Genomic DNA, 20,496 nt, shown 5'->3' on the forward strand with positions numbered 1-20,496 from the left:
TAAGATTTTAATTGGCTATAGGACTATATGGTTATAAGGGAGAAAAATATCCCTTCATTCTTTTATTACTAAGCACTGCATGTAATGTTAAAACTGGGGAGATGTATAAAGTAAAACGGGGATGTGGGGGATAACGTGGTATGAAGGATAACACATGTAGGGCAACAATGATAAAAGACAGCAGCTGCAAGTAAGCACAAGAATAGAGGTATATTCAGAACATAGAGGCAGTGTCATTTCTGCCTGGGGTACATGGGGAAAGCTTCATGGAAGACTTGGCATTTGAGCAGGCACTTAGAAATTAGACAGAGATTGGTAGCTGGGGAGAAATGCTGAGCAAGCACTTAAATATCTTCTCCATACCAACCGAATACCTGCAATCCAAGAAGAGAATTGGGCCTCATAGCCCCAACTCACCGAGCCTTGGTCAACTCTTTGAGCTGGTCCCAGTGTTGAACAAACTGATCCAGCCTCTCCCGGATCTCCTCTCGCCCCACGGCAGCCTTGTCTCCCAGCCTCTCCGCCATATCCAGCACATTCTGAAGAACACACCCCCTCCATGTCACATTACCCCGCAACCTCTCCCCATTTATCCACAGTTTCCTGGCAAAAAGTGTCTAGCCCTTCACACCCTCTGGCTCTTTTACATACTGGAGGTACTCGAGGTGGTCCTGACAATCCTGGGAGAATGAAGGAAGCTGCAGTAAGATCTAGCAAGCTAAACGTTGCCACGTATTCGAACAAATACCTTGATGTTTGCATGAGGCTACTTTCCAGGATCTTCTTTATGCATTATTCGTGGTCACAGGGTGACCCTGTTGCCAAGCCAAGACTCAGGGCTGCCCTCTTTCCATATGGCTCAGCTCAGGTACAGATTTTCCAGATGTCCCAAACTGTAACCTAATTGTCAGCAATTGTGCCCTGGACTAAAAGTGCTCCTTCCATGGAAGAGCATGAGTTTCCATGCAGATTCTTCTATTCATAGGAGACAAAATGTGGAGAACACTTGTGAACTCTACGACTAACTCTCTATGTGACCTTGGCATGCCACCTTCACTTTTTGTAGCCTCAACCCATTTATCCATAACATGGACTACTATTAGATTATCCCAGTCTTTTCAGGTTTCATATTCCTACCTGGATGATGGGTTCATGTGCCACCAACTCCCCTTCTAGGCGTTTGTGCTTCTTCAGTAAGTTCTGAACCCCCTGCAGATCCCTCCCATAATCCTGGGATCGCACTCGTACCAACTTCTCCCTAAGACCAAGGAAAAAACAAAAAATATAGACTTTAGACATCTGAGGTCATCCTAAAATGAAGGTTTTCTAAGAGTGTGTGTTTGGCTGGGGGTGGGGTGGGGGTAAATTCTGGAACACGGTGGTGTCATTAATCACAAAGTTAATTAGAGGCAGAGGCTTTCAGCAAAATATCTGACTGATGGCAATACAAGTTAAAATAACATACTGATCTCTACCATATGCATAGCCGTAACAGCCTTCCCATTACTTCCTTTGCCTGTCTATGTGTGCATATTCTCCATAACTTACAGTAATGTTTCTCTTTCAAAAAATGTGAAAATTAGAGACACACACACCTACATATATACATATACAAACATATATGCATATATGACCTTTGTCATTTTTGTCTGTTAATATCAGTAACTAATTTAGGTAAAATAGGTATAAAGAGGGACATTATAGGAATCATGGCCGTTGGATAGGTTCTGAGCGTAAAATGTTTGTATATCACCATGAAGCATGGTAAAAGACATCGTAGACAAGATTATATCATCTTACTATTTCTAAAAAGGTTCAAAAATATCCTACTAGTTGCCCTATGCACATTTTTTTCCTCTAATTCATTGATTACAAGTAAGAATCAGCAGGTTTGTAGAAGAGGAACATGATGAGGCAGGGTGGAAGTAGGGCAAATAATTTAATTTCTAAGATTTTCCAATCACATTTTTTATAACAAAAGTAGAATTAGCAATAATACCATAGCAGGTACTATGTAACATTTTATGCCAGTGTCAAGTTCAGTGGCGTATTACAATAGATACACAATATACAGAAAGAATCATGACAAAGATCTCATCAGTCTGGTAAGTTGTAAATGCTCAGCTGTCTCATTCAGAATGAGCATTACACATTCTTTCCAAAAAAAATATATACAGTTTCTTAATTTTCCTCCCAGAATGTATATGAACTGCTCCCCACTCCCTCCATGCCTGTCTCCCTCTGCCTGCGTACAGTGAAAAAATTTGAAACCAATGTTCATTTCAGGCTAAGGCAGACATGATTAAGAAATAATGCGAACTGCAAGAAGCAACTATGTATTTCATTTCAGCATCAAATAAGAACATGTTTGGTGGATTATCTATTTTCTTGGACTAGCCATGCAATGTGAGCTGGCAGTACATACTCTATCCAGAATTCTTCATTGTCTAGGTCCTGGAAGAACTGGAACAAGGCATAGGCCTCTTTCAGTTCCTCATGGTGTTCAGCTGCCAATTTCTGGACATTCAGGAAGCGCTCGTTGACATTATCCCTTTTCTCCACAATCTGGTCAGTATTGAAAGTCCCACTGGAGATGAGATCTTCAGCCAACGTATTCAGGTCCTTGAGTGCATCCTAGAAAGCCCAAGTGTCCTCAGTGAATAGTATAGTATAGGTATTAAGTAGACCCTGGACTTTAACCACTACTAGTTCAAGTTCAAAGACTGGGTCAAATAGATCATTTTTGAAGATAATGAATTTGACCTTATGCTCTTTTAACTCAGTTTGGATAAGGGCAAGACCAGAGGCAATAATGGATAGCATGGCTACATTATTCGAACTATACATTTGGCCTTCTGATGTTTTCCCCTGTATTTTCTTCCTCTCCCGATATGGAAAATAAGACCTTGGTGAACAATGCTGTGTCTCCGCAGAACTATCTTTTCACAGTGCAGAATATGACATAGATTGATGGATTGAAATATTCAAGAAGAAGCTACTCTATTGGTAATATTCTTAGGCTGGTCCCACCCAGAACACAGCCTTCTGTGTCTCTTTGCATTCTAAGTCTGCCGTCTAGTGATGTCACAGGGAATATCATCAAGTCCTGAAACTGAACTTAGAAAGCCTTTGACTTCTTGCCCTTTCTGTGGGTATCTGTGTTACCCAATAAAACCGATAATATAAAATGCTCCAGTGTGAAATGAACACCTGTCTGAATGTTTATTACAGCTCTCAGGACACATCTATGCTTGATATTAGGATACAACTGGAATGCTCCAAAGAATTTTCAGAGTGTATTTATAGTTCAACTCCACAGCATGTGTCCCCTATTTTTTTTTTCAGTTGTTCTGTAAAATAAAATTCTATTTTCTCTCAAAGACCAGATCAGATATTCAGCTTTGGAAGAGAGTGAGTTTATATACATAGGTCATTAAAAAGTAAACAAGATCATTTTTAGGATCTACTTCTTGGAGTCTTAGAATCTATTCAATATAATTTAATGAAAATAGGTTAATGGCTCTGAAGCCCATGGACTTGACCTGATTATAATGACTGATGGATGAGAACACTAAGTTCAGTTTTGCAAGCCTATGTTCTCAAATGGACTCCTAAGACAGGAGAGAGAAAAGTCACAAACATTTCCATTCTGGCCAGAGGAGTGGGATTCCAACACTACTTAACCTTTCGGGCCAACATCTCTGTTTCCAATAGCTGATGCTTCTTTAGCAAGTTTCCTGCCGAAGCCAAATCCCTGGCGTGATCTTTCATGGACAGCAGTGTCTCTGCCTGGGAATGGAAGGATAAACAAATAAAGCTGTCAGACGCAAGCTGTCTTTAAGGAGACCTAGATTAGCAAATACATCCCCCAACTTTTTCCAAGAAGAGTCAAGGAAATTGTTCATGCAAAAGTCTGTTTATCTGACAAGTATTTATTAAGATCCCATGCCCACACCATTTCCAGGTATAATTACCTCTGAGAGCCAGAACTCAAAGTCCCGGATGCCTGTGTTGAACCTCTGCTGGCGACTAGCTTCGTTGAGCTTCTGTCCTTTGTCAATTGTTCTCTCAAACAAGTAGTCCCAGTTTTTCTCCAACTCTTCTACTTGACCCTAGCCTCCCAAAATTGAGTGGTCATTATGGTGTCTAGGGTCCTGTGACAACTTGAAAGGATAATGTAGGGAGGCTCTGGAGTTAGGGTCTAGTCAAAATCTGCCAGTACTGGAATCTTATATATTGATATTTTAAATCAGTTATGCTGGTTTAAATCTGAGAAAGCAACGGGAGGTGTTAGAAGAAATTTTGAATAAAGGGTCATGGGCTGATTACGGAGGCTGATGCCTAAATATCAAAGCTCTTGGTAGTAGGGATAGAAAATATAAGGCAAGCATGATAACACATAGGAATTAAGTCTAAAGCTTTCTTGGAGGTCAAGGTACTGAGTATGATGGAAGTCATAAGGTCTGAGCATCACTCTTTTCCTCCTCCTTTGTGCAACAATCAAAGGGAAGACAATTAACTATGAAACATATTCCATATCCCTAAACATGAAAACATTGAAAGAGTATAAAAGATTTCTCTTCGTGTGCCTTTGTAGCCCAAAACCCATTGTGAGCAGGACCTACCTTCATGGTCTCTTCATTGCCATCACATGCCCTCCTCTCAATCAGAGTGTTCCCCAAGGTGATGACTCCTTTCACCTGCTCAGCTCGGCCATAGACCTCATTTTCAAAGGTCTTGTGTTTCAGATATTTTCTCTGAAGGGAAAGCAGAAACTAAATTACCACCTAATTTAGGAAGCAAGATGAGATAAATTCTGTCTAAAAGGAAGAGTTAACATTTCTATCATAACCAAGGTGATGATAACTTCTGAAGAACTCACTCCACATTAGACTCAGAAGTCCCTGAAGGCAGTGACAGTGCTCTGAACAGTAAGGAAGTGTTCAGTATCACAAGGTGACCATTCATCCAACCATCTGAGTATGTTGAAGTTTTCCAAGATTCTTATCTTGAACTTGCCTGAATGTTGGTGGGGTCTTTGTAAGATTCATCACAGGCTATGGGCAGCATCTCACTGATCCATTCTTCTTGGTCCTTGAGGTCATGGTAGAATTGTTTTAGGTCAGCATAGTCTCCAAGTTTCGTTCGCTCAGCAATCAGCTGTTCTTTGAGAGCCTTCCATCTGGAAGTCAGGGCTAGATTACTCTCTGTCCTCTACCCTTCCACCAAGCTTTGATGCCATATTCATGAATCTTCTTATTAGCTTACCTGCCCTTTCTCCTCTCATTATTTATATATTTATATGTCATATATATAAACATAGTTATATATTATTTATTCATATATTTCCTTATGTATTACATATTATATTATATATTATTATATATTCATATGTTATATATAACACAGTCTCATTATTTTCAGATATAAAATAAAGTGATTAAGTCAGGTAATTTCTAAGGTAACTTCCAAGTCTTTCATTTTATGAGTCTAGATCAGAACATTTCCCAAATTTTCAAGATAGTTTTAGGCATTTAGAAATGAGAACTCAGTGTTACCACCATCCTCAATGTTAACAAAGAGGCCACTTTGCTACATCTACCTATAACTCACAAAACAATTGCTCGGGTCTGACCTGTCTAGTACCCGTTGGCGCCGAGCAGCAATCTCTTCCTGGGCATAGTGGTCATCAGCTATGAGCTGCTCAGCAAAAAGTTCTAGTTCAGTGATCTTCTTTTCCTAGATAAAAGAAAGAGAAAAGCCCAGATGCATGGAAATTAGGCCCTTCATGCAATCCCAGACTTCCTCCTAGAAAAGGTCGGTGATATCTTTGTGGCTTCACAAAGGGAAACAAAACCAAGGCCAAAAGGTAAATGCCTTATGGGGAGGTGGGTTTTAACTCAACAAGAGGAGAAACAATAATGATACTGAAATGAGCTACTTCCCATCTCAGTATGGTGCTGAGTTCCCTATAGAAGAGACACTTCCCATGGCCATTGTAGAAGATGATTCCCACATTGGATGGGATGTTAGGCAGTATATAAAATAGCTTCCAATTTTAAAAGTCAAGTTTTAAAAAGCTGGATTTAAAGTAAAAAGTCCAGTGTCCCATGCGACTTGGCTAAGACTAAGCCACCATGTGCCCTGCCTACTTCAAAGTTTTCTCTAAGAATCAGATGGGAATTAAAATAAGTATAAACCACAAACATGTGTAGAATTTCTGTTATTATTACTAATAGCTATTATTGGAGTTCTTATGTTAGTTGTTATTACCTGGGCAGTGATTGCTTTGTCCAAATCGTCACGTTTCTTCATCAAGGCCTCCAGACTGTCTAAGGAACCCTTATCATCTGACCTTAGGTAATTCTCACGTACCACCATCCAGCTCTCAGCCTGATCACAGTTCCCTCGGAAAAACTATGGGGAATAAAGTTGAATGTATATGATATATTCATTCCAGGTGAACAGAGGAAATTATCTCCCCAGTCTCCTGTGATATTGATATAAGGGACCCTGTAAGGTGTGCCAATATTCTTCCAAGAAACATTTATACCATAAATCTTAGATATACTGGACCTTTTACTCTTCCCTGAAAACATGTTTTATGTTCTCATATAAGCTATACTCTCATATAAGTATATATGAGCTATATATCTCATATAAGCTATACTCCATCCTTGGAGTATAGGAAATACTCTCACTATTTCCCATATCCTATACATAAATACTGGCTGGTTATTTCTTTAAGACTCTGGTAAACACTATTTTTCAGGGTAACCTGTGACACTCTCACTCCCTTCCCTCAAAAGCGTTAATCACTCCATCTGCCATAATCTCAAAACACTCATACATTTTATCAGTAATTATCTTACTGTAAGAGAATGATCTGCCTACGTGTCTAATTTCATTACTTTTAGGAAAGGGACACTATCTTACTAATCTTTGTGTTCCCAGGGCCCTGCATACAGTAGGTTCTCAATAAAACACAATCAATCAAACCCTCAATCAATCAATAAAGTATAATCACCCAATTTTATGCCCCCATGCCCTGGGACTGACCCCTATTTTGTTTGGCTTTTTTAACAGGAATAAGGAGTAAAGAACACCACAATGAACAGTCTACAGAGCAGGAAATACAATGTCAAATAATCAAGAGATGCCCTTATGCTTTCACCATGGAAATCCAGTGAAATAAGCACCTGTATTAACCACATAAAATTGCATAGATGAAACAGAGTGCAGCTAATCCTGCCTAATGATTGGGAATTTGCAGTACCTGCAATTCAAGACACTGATCTAGCATCTTCTTGCGTTGTTCCCAAGCTTTCTCCAACTCATCTCTCTCTAGTTTGACAGCTTGAAGTTCTTCTTCAATTTTAGGGCTGGCACGGTGCCCACTGCTTATAAGATCTGTACCGAAGTCTTCTAAGGCTTGGAAGGTGGGAGCCTCGGCCTCCATTTCAGCAAGATGCTCCTGTGGCAAAAAGGGGGCAGAGACTGGTGAGGCCAGTCACATCTCACCAAAGTTGTAAAATGAGGGAAGGTCGTGAGGTCATGTGATCAGGGACTACGGCTTTTGTAACCGTACCTGGTGTCGCTCTATCATGATCTCTGTGCCAGTTAAATCCTCAGCTAGCTCCTGGGATGATACCATGCCACCAATGCCACTGAGCCAATTCTGTTGGTCCCTAGAGAAAGAGACATATTGACAAGAGAACCTTGTAACTTGCTATAGAACTGTCCGTCCTTGGGCTTTTTCTCCTCTAGAAAACATTTCCGTATCAGTATTTTCTATCAAGTTTATATACTTCACAAATTTTAGACTTGTTGTTTTCACTTTATAACTTAATAATAGCATTCCCTTGCCTTTGAAATTTTCTTCACTTATTATCTCTTTTGATTCTTGCAATAATTTTGTGTAGAATTCTGGGAATTCTTTTCTTTCCATTTTGGAGATGCAGAAGTTGGCCTAGAGAATGTAAGCAATTTGCCCATGTGCTAAAACTAAAAGCAGACATCTGGAGTAGAACCCAGACACTGGAATCCTGGACTGGTACATATTCCATTACTCCTAACAAGTCCTGTTCCTTTAAAGTGGATAGATCTTGGGTTTAAAGATCTATTTTAGTATAGAATCTCAGGGAAGGCATGTCTTTCTTCTTACTTTTATTCCCAATAGAATCCAGTACATGATTCTGTCCAACACATACACACACATAGCACCCCCACCCCCTACTCCTGTGCTATTGACTAAATCAGGGCCATTTCCCACTCTTTTAGCAGTCAAGAAATTAGGCAAGGAGAGCTCAAGTCCATCTGCTCCAGATGGTAAATGTCAAATAATAATGCACTGACTTAAAAAACTATATATGATGGTCAGATTAAGCGTCTCATGAAGAATGCCCTTGCTCTTGTTTGCTAAACAGGAATCAGTAGCTTTAGGACAAAATGGTCTCTTCTTTTGTAAACTTATTTATTCACTTATTTAAACAATTAAGTTTTATTGGGTGTTTACTACGCACCAAACATTGTGAAAGAGATATATGTGCCTTCCAGAAGCTCACACTTTATATTGAAAGAAGAAAAAAAAAAGCAAACAAAACATAGACACTAATACATGTTTTTAAAAAGTACTAAAAAGCAAGACTGTCCTAAAGAGATAAAATAAGGTGTTAGAGTTGCTCTGAGGGTGGGGATATTACTTTTGAAATATTGAAGAGTAAGACTTCATAAAGAGAAAGGGGCAGCATTTAACTTGGAATCTTAATTACAGGTAGAACCTATATATATAGAGATAGATGAGCATATATATGATTTGGGGGAAAGAGTATGGATGCTACTTATTTATACTGTATGAAAAACTATAGCTTTCCAGAGACCCTGAATTGGGGAGGGGTTTGCCAAGGGCAACTGCAATCATTTGCCAAAGTTGCCCCCTTTTTTCTTCAAAAGTGTTGCATTGCAAACTACTACTTCCTGAACCCTCAATTCTAAATGATCCTCTCAGCAGACTGATATGATGGGGCACAATGTGAGAACTGTTCCACAGATAAAGTGCATATTTGCTAAAACGTGATAGTATCTAAAGTCTTTAGCAAGGCAGTGAAACTTCTCCAGGACTTAATTTTAACATTTCTGAGTTCATCTCTTGCTAGTTCTCCTTACCTCTGTGACATACAAAACCCAGGCTCTAGCTGTCCCCACATCATGGATATTCTGTACCTTTCTTATTCTCACACTTTTGTTTGCATAGTTCCATCTATTTGTTAGGATGTGTGTTTTGGGATGTATTATGTTCTACCATGGTTATCTGTATTCTTCTTTGCTTCTCCAGTAGACTACTCCCCCCCCCCATATCCTGTAATTCCTGCTATAGCACCTTATATATAGTATACACTCTATAGAAACTTACTTAATTGGCATAGATAATCTCACATTCCTTCAAACTGAAATATTTCAGTTTGAAGGAATTGGCTTGAAATATTGAAAATGAGAATTTTGTGCCTTACCGGAGGTACAATCTGGACCTAGAGATACACTCCAAACCCAGCAGTGAAGAGCACCTGTACATAGACTGCTCCTAGATGCTCCACTCATGGGCCAGACTTGGAAATTGCCCACCCCACCTGGTGGAAGTCTGCCTCTGGAGCTTTACCTGGCCTGGCTGAGGAACAGGAAGAATTTTAGGTCCTCCTGTAGGTTCTCCTTACGTTCCTCCGTAAGCCCCAGCAGGTCATCCCAGGCCTGATTCAGCTCCAGTCGCTGCCTTTGCAGGTCGTCGGTGGCATCCGGGTGGGACTCACTGAGCCGATCTGCTGTCTCCCCCAATACAGCCACCTAGGAAGTCAAGAGCTCTGACAATCAGCCTGGAGTCGCACCTGAATCCTAACAAAGGAAGAGTTTCAAGCCCCAGTGGTGCTCCTTCCTCAAATAGACTTCAATGAGGTACAAGAACACCTTGCTACTTTATAAAATATTGTACATTTAAGAATAAGCCTTTGTAAAAATAAATAAATAAACAAAAAAATAAATATATAAGAAGGCTATCAGGCAGGATGATTGACTTGGTTGGTGGCAAGTGTCTAATTTTTAATGTGAAAATCTTTTCAATGTAGACATTTTCTGTGCTTCTTTTTGCTTTACATGATAATGCAAGTTCTATGATGTCTCTGATTTTTCCAGAGTGTATTTGGCAAGCTCTAGAGTTCATTTTTTGGTCAGAGTAGGATTAATCTCCTTCAATCCCTTGCTAAGGAAACTCTGTACCATACTCAGGCATAGACCTGGCCATTTCCTATTTATCTGAGGCTGCTGACCTCCAACTAACATTGGTAAGTTCTGGCCTATTGGAACTCACTAAAGAGGTACTTAGATAGTAGGAAGTTCATTTACAAGTTCATTTATATTTTCCCTCAATGTAATTTGGTGCAACCACTGTGGAAAACAGTATGGAGGTTCCTCAGAAAACTAAAAATAGAATTACCCTATGATCCAGCAATCCCACCCCTGGGCATTTTTCCAGACAAATCTATAATTCAAAAGATACTTGCACCCCTATGTTCACAGCAGCACCATTTACAATAGCCAAGACACGGAAACAAACTAAATGTCCATTGACAGATAAATGGATAAAGAAGATGTGGTATGTATATAAAGGAATATTACTCAGCCATAAAAAGGAATGAAATAATGCCCTTTGCAGCAACATGGATGCAACTAGGGATTATCATACTAAGTGAAGTAAGTCAGAAAGAGAAAGACAAATACCATATGACATCATTTATATGTGGAATCTAAAATATGACACAAATGAACCTATCTATGAAACAGAAACAGAATTATGGACATAGAGAACAGACTGGTGGTTGCCAAGGGGGAGGGGGTTGGGGGAGGAATGGAATGGGAGGTTGGGGTTAGCAGATGCAAGCTTTTCTATATAGAAAGGATAAACAATAAAGTCCTACTGTATAGCACAGAGAACTATATTCAATATCCTATGATAAACCATAATAGAAAAGAATATAATAAAAGAATGTATATATATATATATATGTATAACTGAATTACTTTGCTGCACAGCAGTAGTTAACACAACATTGTAAATCAACTATAATTTTCAACAATTTAAAAAGTTTTCCCTCCATGTGAATGGTTCTGGGGCATGCCCTCTTAGTGGACTTGCCTTAGGGACAAGGTAAAATTATGAGTATGGAATAAGATAAAAGTACAAGTATGGAGTAGGATAAAACTATAAGAATAAGAGACTCGACAATAAAACCCAAGAAAAGGACATTAATAGGTATAAATATGAAGATGAACGTGTTAGAAAAGCTTAAAAGCACGTCTCACCTTTTCCTCCAGGGGTATGAGGTCTCTCTCAAAGCCCTCATGCTGTCGCTGAAGGGCCTGAACACTGAACAAGTCTGAGCCAGGGTCAGCAGCACTGAGGGCCTGGCACTTCTTCTCAATCTGTTCCTTGGTGTCATCTGCTTCTCTGGTACACGAGAGTGAAGAGTTTAAGAATAATAGGCATACTAGAGGCAGACTAGCTGAGTTCACAAAGAAGTCATCACTACCATCATCATCATCCTTTGTAATGTGTTAGAACTTAGGTGTACTTAATCTTTACAACAACTACTTGAGGCCTAGTTACTATTACCAGTCCCATTTACATGTGAGAAAACTAAAGCTTAAGAGGCTAAGCAGAAAAAAAAAAAAAAAAGAAGTTAACTATTGTTTCAAGGTTATACCACTGCCAAATGGTGGAGCCTAACTTTCAACCAGGTAGCCTGATGGCAAAGCTCCATGCTTAACTGTTATGTTTCATGATTTTCCATCTTAAGCCATTCTAAACAAGACCTGTCTGAATTTCAGTTTTCCCATCTCTGAATATTCAAAAATACATTTATACACAGTAAAGGTGTTTGGTTTTCATTAGTCTTGTTCATTCATTTGTTTGCTTAATTAGTTGTGTGTGTTTCTTAGTGTAGACACAGATTTGGAAGTCAAACATAAAAAAAATTGTTGAATCAACAGTTAGAGTCAATGTGATGTTTCTTGCCCTCTACTGTCTACTTCTAGTTCAGAAATGTAATTACTTAAACCTCTTGTTTCAACTTCAATTTTCATTCACTATCATGCAAACATATAAAGACTGCTAATTATGTATGTACCAGGGCCCAAGCCTAGGTACTAGAAAATTGAAGTTGGTTGTCTGGGAGTAGCCTATGTGCCAAGTGAGGAATCTACTACTGAAGCGCCTGATTTCCGATTTTTCCAGGAAGAAGGATTAAATTTATAGCTAGGGATCTACTATACTAAGTAGAGTTGGCAGTTCTTGAGTGGGTTCTAGAGTAGCATTGCTTTTCAGGTAAAATTCTTACCTGTGAAACATTTGGACAGCATGGGCACTGCCCAACAGCTGGCGCTGTTCCTCTGCCAGCCTCTGCAAGGACCTCCAGCGGGCATTCAACTCCTGAAAGAGGCAAACACAGACTTTAGCTAGGGAGCTAACTCAGACAGCTCAGTTGTTTCTAACGACTAGATGGTTGTGGCTAAAACTTCCAAAAGTATGTTGAATAATAGTGGTGAGAGTGGGTAACCTTGTCTTGTTCCTGATCTTAGTGGAAATGGTTTCACTTTTTCACCATTGAGGACGATGTTGGCTGTGGGTTTGTCATATATGGCCTTTATTATGTTGAGGAAAGTTACCTCTATGCCTACTTTCTGGAGGGCTTTTATCATAAATCGGTGTTGAATTTTGTCGAAAGCTTTCTCTGCATCTGTTGAGATGATCATAGGTTTTTCTCCTTCAGTTTGTTAATATGATGTATCACGTTGATGGATTTGCATATATTAAAGAATCTTTGCATTCCTGGGATAAATCCCACTTGATCACAGTGTATGATCCTTTTAATGTGCTGTTGGATTCTGTTTGCTAGTATTTTGTTGAGGATTTTTGCATCTATGTTTATCAGTGATATTCGCCGGTAGTTTTCTTTCTTTGTGACATCCTTGTCTTGTTTTGGTATCAGGGTGATGGTGGCCTCATAGAAGGAGTTTGGGAGTGTTCCTCCTCCTGCTATTTTTTGTAGGAGTTTGAGAAGGATAGGTGTTAGCTCTTCTCTAAATGTTTGATGGAATTCGCCTGTGAAACCTTCTGGTCCTGGGCTTTTGTTGGTTGGAAGATTTTTAATCACAGTTTCAATGTCAGTGCTTGTGACTGGTCTGTTCATATTTTCTGCTTCTTCCTGGTTCAGTCTCGGAAGGTTGTGCATTTCTAAGAATTTGTCCATTTCTTTCAGGTTGTCCATTTTATTGGCACACAGTTGCTTGTAGTAATCTCTCATGATCCTTTGTATTTCTGCAGTGTCAGTTGTGACTTCTCCTTTTTCATTTCTAATTCAGTTGATTTGAGTCTTCTCCTTTTTTTTCTTGATAAGTCTGGCTAATGGTTTATCAATTTTGTTTATCTTCTCAAAGAACCAGCTTTTAGTTTTATTGATCCTTGCTATCATTTCCTTCATTTCTTTTTCATTTATTTCTGATCTGATCTTTATGATTTCTTTCCTTCTGCTAACTTTGGGTTTCTTTTTTTTTTTTCTTTCTCTAATTGCTTTAGGTGTAAGGTTACATTGTTTATTTGAGATGTTTCTTGTTTCTTAAGGTAGGATTGTATTGCTATAAACTTCCCACTTAGAACTGCTTTTGCGGCATCACATAGGTTTTGGGTCGTTGTGTTTTCATTGTCATTTGTTTCTAGGTATTTTCTGATTTCCTCTTTAGCCACAGCAATCAGAGAAGAAAAAGAAAGAAAAGGAGTCCAAATTGGAAGAAGAAGAAGTAAAGTTGTCACTGTTTGCAGATGACAGGATACTATACATAGAGAATCCTAAAGATGCTACCAGAAAACTACTAGAGTGAATCAATGAATTTGGCAAAGTACGAGGATACAAAATTAATGCACAGAAATCTCTTGGATTCCTATACACTAACGATGAAAAATCTGAAAGTGAAATTAAAAAAACACTCCCATTTACCATTGCAACAAAAAGAATAAAATATCTAGGAATAAACCTACCTAAGGAGACAAAAGACCTGTATGCAGAAAATTATAAGACACTAATGAAAGAAATTAAAGATGATACAAACAGATGGAGAGATATACCATGTTCTTGGATTTGAAGAATCAACATTGTGAAAATGACTCTACTACCCAAAGCAATCTACAGATTCAATGCAATCCCTATCAAACTACCAGTGGCATTTTTCACAGAACTAGAACAAAAAATTTCACAATTTGTATGGAAACACAACAGACCCCGAATAGCCAAAACAATCTTGAGAAAGAAAAATGGAGCTGGAGGAATCAGGCTCCCTGACTTCAGACTATACTACAAAGCTACAGTAATCAAGACAGTATGGTACTGGCACAGACACAGAAATAGAGATCAATGGAACAGGATAGAAAGTCCAGAGATAAACCCATGCACATATGGTCACCTCATCTTTGATAAAGGGGACAAGAATATACAGTGGAGAAAAGACAGCCTCTTCAATAAGTGGTGCTGGGAAAACTGGACAGGTACATGTAAAAGCATGAAATTGGAACACTCCCTAACACCATACACAAAAATAAACTGAAAATGGATTAAAGACCTAAATGTAAGGCCAGAAACTATCAAACTCTTAGAGGAAAACATAGGCAGAACACTCTATGACATAAATCACAGCAAGATCCTTTTTGACCCAACTCCTAGAGAAATGGAAATAAAAACAAAAATAAACAAATGGGACCTAATGAAACTTCAAAGCTTTTGCACAGCAAAGGAAACCATAAACAAGACCAAAAGACAACTCTCAGAATGGGGGGAAATATTAGCAAATGAAGCAACTGACAAAGGATTAATCTCCAAAACATACAAGCAACTCATGCAGCTCAATATCAAAAAAAAAAAAAAAAACCCAATCCAAAAATGGGCAGAAGACCTAACTAGACATTTCTCCAAAGAAGCTATACAGATTGCCTACAGACACATGAAAGAATGCTCAATGTCATTAATCATTAAAGAAATGCAAATTAAAAGTACAATGAGATATCATCTCACACCAGTCAGAATGGCCATCATTAAAATATCTACAAAGAAGAAATGCTGGAGAGGGTGTGGAGAAAAGGGAACACTCTTGCACTGTTGGTGGGAATGTAAATTGATACAGCCACTATGGAGAACAGTATGGAGGTTCCTTAAAAAAACTAAAAATAAAACTACCATACGTCCCAGCAATCCCACTACTGGGCATGTACCCTGAGAAAACCATAAATCAAAATGAGTCATGTACCAAAATGTTCATTGCAGCTCTATATTTACCGTAGCCAGTACATGGAAGCAACCTAAATGCCCATCGACAGGTGAATGGATAAAGAAGATGTGGTACATATATACAATGGAATATTACTCAGCCATAAAGAAGAATGAAACGGAATTATTTGTAGCGAGGTGGATTGACCTAGAGACTGTCATACAGAGTGAAGTAAATCAGAAAGAGAAAAACAAATACTGTATGCTAGCACATATATATGGAATCTAAAAAAGAAAAAAAAAAAGGTCATGAAGAGCCAGGGGCAAGACGGGAATAAAGATGCAGACCTATTAGAGAATGGAGTTGAGGATACGGGGAGGGGAAGGGTAAGCTGGGACAAAGTGATAGAGTGGCATTGACATATATACACTACGAAACATAAAATAGATAACTAGTTGGAAGTGGCCGCATAGCACAGGGAGATCAGCTTGATGGTTTGTGACCACCTAGAGGGGTGGGATAGGGAGGGTGGGAGGGAGGGAGATGCAAGAGGGGAGAGATATGGGGACATACGTATATGTATAACTGATTTGCTTTGTTATAAAGCAGAAACTAACACACCATTGTAAAGGAATTATACCCCAGTAAAGATGTTTAAAAAAAGACTAGATGGGGCTTAAACCCTGGTTGTTTTCATCTTATCTCCTTTACAAAATGCACAGGTTTCTTTCTTTCTTGGATAGCTTGAACTTGGGTCTCATCTATGCCACTGTAGCTAAGAAAGGAATTAGTTTTCTTCCGAAACTGATGTTCTAGGGTGGAACAATGAACCTTAGAGCAGCAATTGCTATTGGCTGCCACAGAGATACATTACAACCTCTGAAAAGTGAGTGGAAAGTGTTGCCTTGGTAGTTAGAAGGTATTACCTTTCTCTGTGAGAAATATAATACCATTCTGCGTCTTGAAATGACTAAACCAGGTAGCTTCTTAGAGCCCTATTTTACTGTAGAGAGTAAGCAAATTGTTCCTATGCACTTTCCTTCTCACTCTTACCCCAGGTCAATTACCACAAAAGGAGGCAGAGAATTCATCCTCACTGGTTTATGACGACTCAGAGAACTGGACTAGACATTCTATTAATTCATTACATCTCTTATGGAACCACAAGTCCAAATCTGAGTCAGGTCTAGAATGCCTTCTCCCCCATCTCTACTACCTATATTCTTCTTTCATCAGATTTTACCAGAGTATCTCCTCCAGTAAACTTTCTTGATTAACCACTTCGCACTGTCATAGCTCCTTTATCTGCCTTTTCTTTGTATTCATGCATTTGATCACTGAATTTCTTGGAGCGATGGGGGGGGTGTGTGGCAATTTATAGATTTCAGATCAGTTAAAATGGATACATGGCTGGACTATCTGAACTATTTCCTTTGACCTTTCCTGTAGTTAGCTCCATACTGCCATTACCTTCTGCATGTTCTAGTTGATCTTCAGGATATGAAATTAAGCATTTTAAAATGAAATGAAGATTCCCCAAACCTGGTAATGAGAAGAAAGAAGGAGCCATAGTTACCTGCTGTATTTGAGCTCCTTCTGGTGTCAGAAGCTCTTCAAATTGAAGATCATCAGCCACCTTGTTGATATCCCTCAGCCGAGGCTCATTGGTCTTCAAATCCTAGGTGGGAAAATGTATCCAAAGCAGTATAAATCCCCTTCTCAAGAATCTTTCATACTTACCTGCTCATTTTGCCCCGACTTGGCTACAGGTTAAAATGTATTGCTAACCACATTTGCAGTACACGGCAAACTGCCTTCCTCCAGTCTGCCACAAAGAAGAGTACCTTTAAACTCCCTGATACCCAGTGGCTATCAAAAACATGACAAGAGAGCTGTTATTTATATGGATTATGGAGCACATTAATTTTCCTAGATTTCTCCCTGGATTAAATTATACCATCAAAGGGGTCTATACCTGAGCCACGTAATGTTCTTTCTACCAATACAAATTCCTTCACTTTTTGTAGAATTTCATTGTCTGAGTTGCAATTTGCTTATATTAAGATGTTGTAGCAGCTCTAGGGAACTCATCACCACATCTATGGTGATGACATTGCTTATTTCACTATGCAATGGCCTTTTAATGAGTTTTCTCATGGAAGTCTCATTCTTGGTATTGTTTTATAAATTGTACCCTTTTTTTTCCCCTTTCCTTTCTTTCACTTCTCTCTGTCTCCATATGTACTTTATCTTTATCTATCGATTGATCGATAGCTTTGTATAGCTTTGTATTCCATGTGTAAGGAAAGTACCATATGGAAAAGAAAGAAGGAAGTAGTTTATACTAATTGCTAGTTAAAATAATAGAATGGATCTGAGAGAATAAAGGAGAATGGAAAGGTTTTAGGTAGGCAGAAAATTAGAAATTGTCTGGTTGTAAAGTCAGGTTGTTCTTCCCACCTTTCCATCCAAACTTCTGTCCCATAATTAGACCTTGCAAGAGTCTCACAACACCCCATCTCAACCTGGGAAGCAGGAACAAAAGACAGTATAGGACAAGTTGTAAAGATTCTGGGGGACCAGCACTTCCAGTAGGATGTGGGAGTGGCAGGAAATGCAGGCTGCAAAGTCAGGGTGACTAGTTTCCTCTGCATTTTCCTTCCATTTGTAATACCCAGAGAAATATTTGAAATGTGGAAGTCTCAGTAGTTTGGGGGAGGATATTTAGCAAATATGAAATTAAGGAGTTACTAAGGAGGAGATATGGGGTAAAAGGAAAGGATGATAACCCTCGTAAAGCTGTCTAGAGGAGTTGGTTCTTCTTTCTCACCATTTGGAACTCATCAAACTTTTTCTGCAGCTCCCAAACATCATCTAATTCCACCCCGCTGTTTTCTGCCTTTTTCTCTCGGATCCAGTCCAGCATGTCTCCTGCCTCATAGGCCAGCAAAAACTCATTGTAACGTTGCAATAGATGACGTCTGCGTTGTTCTGCCCGATCCAGGAGAGAAAGGTACCTGGGTGGAGAAACAAAGAGAATGGGAAATGTGGAATAAGAGATGGAGAAAACACAGAAGAGTAGAAGCAGGGTGAGAAAGGGGGAGAATGAAAGGGACAAAAATGAGAGGGAGGAAAAAATCAAAAGAAAACAGTAAAGAGAAGAGGAAATAAAGATGGAAGGAAAATAGCATTGAGAAGAGAGAGAAAAAAGTGTTCCATTTAAAAACAATAAAAATGTCAATGTTCCAATAGTATGACTGTCAATACGCCTTCCTCATTCTATAGAAGTGAAAATCTCACATTCCTATTGACAACTGGATATGAAGTAGCCTGGCATAGTAAACAAAGTTCACACAGAGGTCAGAAGACCTTTTGATAACCTTGAAAGAGTGAAAGATTGCCAGGCAGGGAGTCAGAATACGTGACCCTAATATGTGTCTGACCTCTGGCACTTGACTTAATGGTTCTGGGGTTCCCTTTCCTCATTTAAAAAGTAAAGGGTTTGAGTTACCCTAAGTTAACTTTCAGCTCTTAAAATCTGTGAATTTGCAAAGCATCCTTAATCTAACAGATATAGAATCGTAAGACGTGTTTTTGACCAATCTGGAATGTTTGGCCAAACACTGTTCTGTTCTCCAGCCTTCAGAACTTACTGGTTTTCAATCTGTTCCTGACGCTGGGTGATGTTGCCTGGTTCTTCTCGCCTCCGTTGCGGGAGCATAGGAAACTCATCACGGGCAAGTTTCCTGACGTAGACAGCTGGCACAAAGCCCTGCTGATCATCAGCTTCCACTTTCCACCAGTCCTAAAGGGAGAGAAAATCCCCATTTCTTCCTTAGTTCTTGGAAAAGCCACATATAGGAGAAGTTTTAACCCTCATAACTAAGTCTCTAGGCAAAGGGACAGGCTGATGGCCAGAAGAAGCAAACCATTGCTTATGGGTAGCATATAATGTTTATATATTACAAAGAACATACATCAGAAGTTGCAGGAAGTGCAGAGATAAGCCTCTTAAATCAAGGAATCTGATATTTGATGTTAGATCCTTAACTTTGATGAGGTTTTCAAAAACTGACAGCCATTCTCTTCATGATGGGGCATTTTGTCCACTAGGAATTCACAAAAAACCCATAGGGCCAGGACTGAACTGGGCTTTTTGTGGGTGAAGCACCTGTATATGACAATATTGTATAATAACTTCTCACCATCCCTCTCCCAGAGCCCCTAAAAATTGTGTGTTGCCCTGAAATTCACCTATGCAAATGCTTTATGCTTAAGTATGACCTTGATCTCCACAGGAGGGTTGCTATACTAACTGCTCTGGAGTTAACATCCTCAGAGAATAATGTGGTGAAATGAAGAAGACTGAGCAAAGAGAAAAGAGGACTGGAACACAGCTTATTTGATAATAAAATTCTTGCTTCTCTAAAAAAATTACTTGGCCTCAGAGTAACAAATCCCAAGCTCTCTTTTTTCTTCTCAATCATTTTTGGAGATTAATGAAGCATTAGAATATAAAAATATTTCTCATGCTCTTATGAGAAATATATTTAAAATCCTAGACAATATTTTGTCAGTATTCTCACAGTCATAAGGGCTAAAGAAAATCTAAGTTGGCAAAAGACTTCTCCTTGAACAGGCTCCTCTTAACACCAGCCATTTTTGTTCCATTACTAGGAACACTGGGTCAGAAGAGCAAGGAAAGATGAGAAGAAAGAGGCAGTTTAATTCTGTAAACATATTACAGAATTGTCACTCATGGCTTACATGTCTTTGGGCTAGTTACTTAAGCTCGTTGAGTCCTCACTTTGTTAACTGTAAAATTGGTATTATAATCTCAAAAGATATGTACAGGATCCTACACAGCAACTGAAGGAAAGATACTGCTCAATAAATTATGGTTATTTAAGAGAGAGAGAAATAGAAAAATATTGGCTGGTTAAAATATGAGTATCTGGCAGGGTTGGGAGAGTTGACTGCAAGAGCCACCCTGTTGATGGGGAGAAAGGTAGAAGGGAAAGTCACCTTGTTGATGGAACTGAGCAGTGTTAAGATATCATCTTTCTTCATGGTGACTTCTCGGGGGCTGCGGGCCTGGAAGTCATATAAGGCCACAACCCTCTCTTCTCGAGCAGCTTCCTCCACGGGTGCAGCCTGTTGTTGCTGAACAAAAACAGTAAACAGAACAAGCCAGTC

The 20,496-nt window shown here is 39.1% G+C and overlaps 1 protein-coding gene across 5 annotated transcripts in view; it reads right to left on the reverse strand.

Moving 5' to 3' along the window:
- Positions 1 to 20,496, reverse strand: part of SPTA1 (spectrin alpha, erythrocytic 1) — a 66,156-nt gene that overhangs the window by 16,368 nt on the left and 29,292 nt on the right. For all 5 annotated transcript variants that reach the window (XM_067713956.1, XM_067713945.1, XM_067713977.1 and 2 more), the window contains exons 20-37: positions 20,326 to 20,463; positions 18,954 to 19,105; positions 18,131 to 18,317; positions 16,877 to 16,978; positions 12,384 to 12,475; positions 11,350 to 11,494; positions 9,656 to 9,837; positions 7,589 to 7,688; positions 7,277 to 7,474; positions 6,274 to 6,417; positions 5,636 to 5,739; positions 5,020 to 5,182; positions 4,626 to 4,757; positions 3,975 to 4,112; positions 3,685 to 3,789; positions 2,426 to 2,634; positions 1,138 to 1,258; positions 418 to 539 (exon numbers count right to left, since the gene is read on the reverse strand). In XM_067713956.1, the coding sequence (XP_067570057.1) occupies positions 418 to 539; positions 1,138 to 1,258; positions 2,426 to 2,634; positions 3,685 to 3,789; positions 3,975 to 4,112; positions 4,626 to 4,757; positions 5,020 to 5,182; positions 5,636 to 5,739; positions 6,274 to 6,417; positions 7,277 to 7,474; positions 7,589 to 7,688; positions 9,656 to 9,837; positions 11,350 to 11,494; positions 12,384 to 12,475; positions 16,877 to 16,978; positions 18,131 to 18,317; positions 18,954 to 19,105; positions 20,326 to 20,463 (2,534 nt within the window). The remainder of the gene's footprint in view (positions 1 to 417; positions 540 to 1,137; positions 1,259 to 2,425; positions 2,635 to 3,684; positions 3,790 to 3,974; positions 4,113 to 4,625; positions 4,758 to 5,019; positions 5,183 to 5,635; positions 5,740 to 6,273; positions 6,418 to 7,276; positions 7,475 to 7,588; positions 7,689 to 9,655; positions 9,838 to 11,349; positions 11,495 to 12,383; positions 12,476 to 16,876; positions 16,979 to 18,130; positions 18,318 to 18,953; positions 19,106 to 20,325; positions 20,464 to 20,496) is intronic.

Source organism: Pseudorca crassidens, chromosome 2 (assembly GCF_039906515.1).
Source record: "Pseudorca crassidens isolate mPseCra1 chromosome 2, mPseCra1.hap1, whole genome shotgun sequence".
Classification (NCBI taxonomy): domain Eukaryota; kingdom Metazoa; phylum Chordata; class Mammalia; order Artiodactyla; family Delphinidae; genus Pseudorca; species Pseudorca crassidens.